An 8880-nucleotide genomic window follows, 5' to 3' on the forward strand; every position below is an offset into this window, starting at 1 on the left:
TTTCCTATATAATTTATTTATTTATTAAAGTTCATTCCTGTATGACCCTCATGGGTGTGCGATTAGTTATGATTAAAATAAATAATGGTGTTCATTAGCAAGGTAGACTACATTCTCGGTCAAAAAAAGTATCCAGTATGAAGACACCAAGTTTCAAATTAATGTTGTGTTTTGGGTAAAGTTCAATAAGAGAGGATTAAAGAATGAATCTCCCCAGAACTATACGTGGACCCCCGCATAACGATCACCTCCGAATGCGACCAATTATGTAAGTGTATTTATGTAATTGCGTTTGTACGTGTATGTTTGGGGCTGTGAAATGGACTAATCTACTTCACAATATTCCTTATGGGAACAAATTCGGTCAGTACTGGCATCTGAACATACTTCTGGAGTGAAAAAATATCGTTAACCGGGGGTCCACTGTACTTAGGTTACCACTAACCTCGGTGTTGTAGTCACTTAAATTCTTCTTTTGGCTTGAAATGAAATTTTACATAGGTAAAATCAAACTAGCTTCTTTGAATACATAAGAAGGTAGTGATAATGCTGTAACTTCTCATCCTTCTTAGTGGTGGTGCTAGCTCTGGTTGGAATCTACATTCAGCAGTATGCAGAGGCGACCACAGAGACTGGCTACTTCATCGTGGTTCTGCTGGGAGTTTCTGTCTTCTGCTTCGTAGCTCGGATGGGCCTGGTGATAGTTCGTGCCTGCAAGAGCCCCCTCTACGTCAACAACAAGATCGGTGACGACCCAGTGTTGAGCTTCGCTGCATGATACTGGGGTTACGTCGACCCATCTACTACACAATCCATCGCTACTTACTCCAGCCTCTAGTAGAGATGTCGTGCTACAGTTCTTGTAGTAGTGTCTTGTAAATGTTTATTTTTTTGAAGTGATGCTTGAGGATATCAATCTGACGTAGCAATGTGTTCAGAAGATGTTCAGAGAACATGCTGTCTGCTACGTGCTCTCACAAAGATATAACTCACTTGAAGCTTAGTACAAGGGCCATCATATCCATTTGTTAGTTCCACGAGACAATGTAACAAATATTCATGCATCTGATAGCCGGTTTCTTCACCATTTATCTACAGGTTTTCAACACCTGTAGATGAGCACCATGTATGCCTTAAATATACGAAAAAAAAAACTTTCTTGATGCTAATTTCCTCTTTTGGTTTCAAAAATTTTATCCCAAAGATAAGAGTATCATGTTAAGACCAACAGATGCTGTTGATTTGATGCTGTCGATTCACTATGATGAGCCATGAGGCCTAGCTGTTAGAATTTAAGAATTCATATTCACCCAAGCATTGCCTTTGTCTATATATGGATCAAATTTGTAATTTTTTTTTTTTTTAGAGATTTATAATGTTTTCTGTGATATTTATTCAGAAGTTCAACTGTTTTGATCAACATTAGTAAATACTGAGACTAATGTGATATTCTGTCACAATATTTTTTTCTAGTTATATATATTGTTTATTTTTCATTGTTTATATTACATCTTTGCATATAGACAAAATTTTGTCCTTTGGTAAGATTTGTCGTGAATTTGAGTGCTAGTAAAAGGTACTTGGGAGAAATTTTAGATGATGGGAGAGATTTTGCCATATCTCAGGCTGTAGTAGATTCTGAATGACAGAGATAAATGATGCAGAGAAAACTATTGTAAACTCCATTTCGTTCTAGGTAGAGTTCGACTTGAAGATGTAACCAGATCAAAGCCTAGTTTACACTGAAGGTTTCCTCTGCTCCATGTATGATTTTCTTGTATACTAGTGGGCAAAACCTGCCATTCTATGATAGGTTCTGAACATCCCTGGCTCTTGAGCCTAAGGTTTAACTGTCCGTGTTGTGTAAATTTGATTTTTAAGATTATATTCCACATGTCCACAAATCGTAAGTGATAATATAGGATTTTTTGGTTCGGTATTTACCCAAACTTTCGCCTTTGTTTTGAAACCCTTGTTAAGTAGTTTGCAAGTGTTTATGTGAATATTTTCTGTATTTATGTAGATTATACATAATATGAATGACAATGCTTCAAAGCCTTAGCAAAAAAAAAAAACCATTTTTATCTTTGTTTTAAGTGTACGTATTTACATCGTTATGTAACTGTAATTTCATCTTTTTTTTTTTACTTTTAAATTCTGCTAAAAAAAATGTCCCATACCTGAAATGTCCTACCAACAAAATATTTATCATTACACACAGCATACATGAGGGGGATTGCCAATGGACCCCTGGCTGTCTTCAAAAAGGTGCTGGACAGGCACCCAAAGTCAGTAACTGATCAACCGGGCTGTGGTTCTTACGTCAGGTTGCATGCGGTCAACAGTAACAGCCTGATTCCACCATGAGGCCTGGTCACAGACCGGGCCGCGGGGACACTGACCCCCCGAAACCCTCTCCAGCTGCACTGAGAGGACTTTGTTGCCTTATAAATGCTTTAAAATCAAAGGCAGCATTGGCTACCTATAGATCAATGCCTTTTTTACTTGCCTCTGGGTGAACAAGAATATAAATATACAAAACAAGCCTTTTTTTTCGCTAGTTTTGCTATATGAGTTTTATCAGTCTTGAAAAAGCTCTACTTACAGGTTTGTTGTGTATAAATGTTATTGTCCACATACCTTTTGGTGTTATGCTGTTCTAACCAGGAATATAAAGCTGTGATGAACACGAGTACTGGCAGATATTACAAGCACATATGTAACATTGTACATGTAGACTCGTAAGAAAAAACCAGATCCTCTATCTTGTTACATTCAAAGCTACACATAGCAATAACACCCTTGAAGGGTGGTGCCTTAGTTCTAAAAAAGGGCTCTTGGAATAAGAAATTTGAGCTGCTCTTCCTTGAATGATGATTACCTCCCATGAACGGTAGTCAAAAGAATACAGATGCGCTTAACAATTCACAAACAGAGAAATTATTTAGAAACATCTATACGTCCACACAGGACGTCGGCTTCGTGGTAAAGTACTGTGGACTCTGATACAGAGTTTGCAGGTTCGAGTCCTGTGTGGACGTAGAGATAATGTTTGTAAATTACAGATGTGTATAATGGGTCCGGGGATTGGGTCGCAAAGTTTTCACAGCTGAACAAGTTACAATACGACTCTCATGGGTTTAGAGCATCCTTGTGAACGTAGTAATTAGCAATAACTATCAGAAATATTGATTTGTGGGTGGGCGCTGAAGGTGTTTCAGCAATGAGTGGAAGCAAGTGTTGTTTACTAATGTATTTCCTGCTGGGAATGGTGAGCTGTTAGTGCAGAAATATCGCCATTTTTGGCAGCGCCTGAAACGTGTGACCACTGAGCAGTTCATTTTGGTGTTAACCAAAAGGTTTCTATATTTCGAAATTAATGAAAATTCTAACTGTTCGTATTTTATATATTCTGTGCTTAAGTCACTACATTAGATAAGAAGCCACATATGTCAGCAACTTGTAGGAACTTAGTGTTGTTTAGTGAATAGAAACATGGACAAGACGTGTTCTGTTTCGGAGTATGTAACATGCAAGATGTTGGATGCAGATGGCAAACTGGCAACAACAGTGATGGGAAAATACAAATAATACCACGGGTGGGGCTAGAACCCGTGGTCAGAGTGTCGTAAAGCTCCAGACCGACGCGTTATACACTGGCCCAGCTGGCCCAGTAGATAACGCATCGGTGTGGAGTTGTATGACTCAATGATCGCGGGTTCAAGCCCTACCCGTGGTATGTTAGCAGTCGTGTCATTACGATTTCGTGAGTCAAGGATAAATACGTTGCAGAAGCCACTTATACACTGATAACTTTCCCATCATGACTTGAACATTAACCACCGGAACGAGGCTACTTATTAACTGCAGAAGTGACCCTGATACACATGGGCCTTGTAATTGTATTTTCTTCCTGCTGTATTTATAAATATTTAAATTGAAATGTCAGTCACACAACTCAAAAAATATGAAATGAGATCACAGTAAACAGGTGATATCACAAAATGCAAAACAATCACTGTGAAAAAATATGAAATTCCAAGCGCTTTCGTGACTTTTCACATTATCAAGGAACGAAAGTGCTTGGAATTTAAATATTTTTTCAGTGTTCTGCATGTAATATATATATATATATATATATATATATATATATATATATATATATATATATATATATATATATATATATATATATATATATATATATATATATATATATATATATATATATATATATTAAACCTGCAGTTTTGTTTAAAAGATATTTATTACATCACGGTTTTTTTTGGTTTATATAGCCTAAATGGGTCTATGGCATTTATTATAGATTTAGATTGTGCGACAAAAATTTATATTTCCCTTTTAATGTTTCATGTAAAGAATTTTTATAATCAGTGAACCCCTTGGGGTTATACTACCCCTACGGGTTTACACCTCTCCCATGAATGTAATAATAGCTCTTGTATTTGTTTCAATGTTTCCTAATGAACAAGAAAAGAATAATATTCATACTATAATGTAGACAAATACACAGGTATACTGAACAAATACACAGGTATACTGAACAAATACACAGGTATACTGAACAAATACACAGGTATACTGAACAAATACACAGATATACTGAACAAATACACAGGTATACTGAACAAATACACAGGTATATTGAACAAATACACAGGTATACTGAACAAATACACAGGTATACTGAACAAATACACAGGTATACTGAACAAATACACAGGTATACTGAACAAATACACAGGTATATTGAACAAATACACAGGTATACTGAACAAATATACAGGTATACTGAACAAATACACAGGTATACTGAACAAATACACAGGTATACTGAACAAATACACAGGTATACTGAACAAATACACAGGTATACTGAACAAATACACAGGTATACTGAAATACACAGGTATATTGAACAAATACACGGGTATACTGAACAAATACACGGGTATACTGAACAAATACACAGGTATACTGAACAAATACACAGGTATACTGAACAAATACACAGGTATACTGAACAAATACACTGGTATACTGAACAAATACACAGGTATACTGAACAAATACACAGGTATACTGAACAAATACACAGGTATACTGAAATACACAGGTATATTGAACAAATACACAGGTATACTGAACAAATACACAGGTATACTGAACAAATACACAGGTATACTGAACAAATACACAGGTATACTGAACAAATACACAGGTATACTGAACAAATACACAGGTATATTGAACAAATACACAGGTATACTGAACAAATACACAGGTATATTGAACAAATACACAGGTATACGGAACAAATACACAGGTATACTGAACATAAATGCACAGGTATACTGAACAAATACACAGGTATACTGAACAAATACACAGGTATACTGAACAAATACACAGGTATACTGAACAAATACACAGGTATACTGAACAAATACACAGGTATATTGAACAAATACACAGGTATACTGAACAAATACACAGGTATACTGAACATAAATGCGCAGGTATACTGAACAAATACACAGGTATACTGAACAAATACACAGGTATACTGAACAAATACAGCCCTTGTGGCTTGGCGCTTCTTTTTGATTATAATAATAATAATAATAATAATAACTGAACAAATACACAGGTATATTGAACAAATACACAGGTATATTGAACAAATACACAGGTATACTGAACAAATACACAGGTATACTGAACATAAATGCACAGGTATACTGAACAAATACACAGGTATACTGAACAAATACACAAGGTATACTGAACAAATACACAGGTATATTGAACAAATACACAGGTATACTGAACAAATACACAGGTATACTGAACAAATACACAGGTATACTGAACAAATACACAGGTATATTGAACAAATACACAGGTATACTGAAATACACAGGTATATTGAACAAATACACAGGTATACTGAACAAATACACAGGTATACTGAACAAATACACAGGTATATTGAACAAATACACAGGTATACTGAACAAATACACAGGTATATTGAACAAATACACAGGTATACTGAACAAATACACAGGTATATTGAACAAATACACAGGTATACTGAACAAATACACAGGTATACTGAACAAATACACAGGTATACTGAACAAATACACAGGTATATTGAACAAATACACAGGTATACTGAACAAATACACAGGTATATTGAACAAATACACAGGTATACTGAACAAATACACAGGTATATTGAACAAATACACAGGTATACTGAACAAATACACGTATACTGAACAAATACACAGGTATACTGAACAAATACACAGGTATACTGAACAAATACACAGGTATATTGAACAAATACACAGGTATACTGAACAAATACACAGGTATATTGAACAAATACACAGGTATACTGAACAAATACACGTATACTGAACAAATACACAGGTATACTGAACAAATACACAGGTATACTGAACAAATACACAGGTATATTGAACAAATACACAGGTATACTGAACAAATACACAGGTATATTGAACAAATACACAGGTATACTGAACAAATACACAAGTATACTGAGCATAAATGCACAGGTATAATGAAATACACAGGTATACTGAACATAAATACCCGTGTATTTAAGTTCAGTATACCTGTGTATTCATGTTCAGTATAATTGTGTATTTATGTTCAGTATACCTAAGTATACTGAACATAGTCACACGGTCGACATAGGGCAAAATACTTTACGAAGTCTCGCTCTGCATATATGTTTAATACACCTGTCAGTATAACACCCACACACCTGTCAGTATAACACCCACACACCTGTCAGTATAACACCCACACACCTGTCAGTATAACACCCACACACCTGTCAGTATAACACCCACACACCTGTCAGTATAACACCCACACACCTGTCAGTATAACACCCACACACCTGTCAGTACAACACCCACACACCTGTCAGTATAACACCCACACACCTGTCAGTATAACACCCACACACCTGTCAGTATAACACATGCACACCTGTCAGTATAACACCCACACACCTGTCAGTATAACACCTACACACCTGTCAGTATAACACCCACACACCTGTCAGTATAACACTCGCACACCTGTCAGTATAACACCCACACACCTGTCAGTATAACACCCACACACCTGTCAGTATAACACCCACACACCTGTCAGTATAACACCCACACACCTGTCAGTATAACACCCACACACCTGTCAGTATAACACCCACACACCTGTCAGTATAACACCCACACACCTGTCAGTATAACACCCACCCACCTGTCAGTATAACACACACACACCTGTCAGTATAACACCTGTTAGTATAACACCCACACCTGTCAGTATAACACCCACACACCTGTCAGTATAACACCACACCTGTCAGTATAACACCCACACACCTGTCAGTATAACGCCCACACACCTGTCAGTATAACGCCCACACACCTGTCAGTATAACACCCACACACCTGTCAGTATAACACCCACACACCTGTCAGTATAACACCCACACGCCTGTCAGTATAACAATACCCACACACCTGTCAGTATAACAATACCCACACACCTGTCAGTATAACAATACCCACACACCTGTCAGTATAACAATACCCACACACCTGTCAGTATAACAATACCCACACACCTGTCAGTATAACAATACCCACACACCTGTCAGTATAACAATACCCACACACCTGTCAGTATAACAATACCCACACACCTGTCAGTATAACAATACCCACACACCTGTCAGTATAACAATACCCACACACCTGTCAGTATAACAATACCCACACACCTGTCAGTATAACAATACCCACACACCTGTCAGTATAACAATACCCACACACCTGTCAGTATAACACCCACACACCTGTCAGTATAACACCCACACACCTGTCAGTATAACACCCACACACCTGTCAGTATAACACCCACACACCTGTCAGTATAACAATACCCACACACCTGTCAGTATAACACCCACACACCTGTCAGTATAACACCCACACACCTGTCAGTATAACAATACCCACACACCTGTCAGTATAACACCCACACACCTGTCAGTATAACACCCACACACCTGTCAGTATAACACCCACACACCTGTCAGTATAACTCAGTCTATATTCTTCCCAATACAGTTTAATGTTAAAGGTCACTCGTTACATTTTCTCTTTAATTCCGAACACTCGGTTTTAAGTTAATATTGTAGCCTCTTAAGAATGTACATAATTTTATAATGTTAGAAATATAACTCAGTTTTTGGAACAGTTTTATTATTTTTACCTTCGTGCCCCTCAAGGAAGGTTCCTTGATGTTGGTGAGGGGCTCTTGATTTAGGGAATTGGATCTGTGCTCCAGTTCCCCGAATTAAGCCTGAATGCCTTCCAAATCCCTCCCCCCAGGCGCTGTATAATCCTCCGGGTTTAGCGCTTCCCCCTTGATTATAATAATTTACCTTCGTGATTTACTGCAATGTGTATAATGGGTAAATGGGTCGCCTTGTGCCAAATTTGCACACGGAAATTACTCCCTACGAAGGGAAATCCCTCAGGGGAGGTTCCTTGATGCTGATGAGGGGCTCTTGATCAAGGGAATTGGATCTGTTCTCCAGTTTCCTGAAATTAAGCCTGAATGCCTCCCCCCACATGCGCTGTATAATCCTATGGGTTTAGCGCTCCTCCATGATTATATAATATGAAAGGAAAGGACTCGGAAGGAGATGCAGCACCCCCCCCCCCCCACCCAGTGACAAGCAGGGGAACCATGAGTAAGACATAGGATTTTGTTTGGATTTTTAACCCTGGAGGGTTA

General features: G+C 37.5%; 1 protein-coding gene across 4 annotated transcripts in view; it reads left to right on the top strand.

Annotated features, from left to right (window-relative positions):
- LOC128702991 (uncharacterized) overlaps positions 1–8334 on the top strand; it is a gene marked incomplete at its 5' end in the record, with an annotated part of 31442 nt that extends 23108 nt beyond the window's left edge. The window contains 3 exon segments of one of the 4 annotated variants that reach the window (XM_070103537.1): positions 573–5757; positions 5885–5944; positions 6571–8334. In XM_070103537.1, coding sequence (XP_069959638.1) covers positions 573–778 — 206 coding nt within the window. 4 annotated transcript variants of the gene reach the window in all.
- Between the last annotated feature and the right edge of the window lie 546 nt (positions 8335–8880).

The sequence above is a fragment of the Cherax quadricarinatus genome, chromosome 86 (assembly GCF_038502225.1).
Source record: "Cherax quadricarinatus isolate ZL_2023a chromosome 86, ASM3850222v1, whole genome shotgun sequence".
NCBI classification, from domain to species: domain Eukaryota; kingdom Metazoa; phylum Arthropoda; class Malacostraca; order Decapoda; family Parastacidae; genus Cherax; species Cherax quadricarinatus.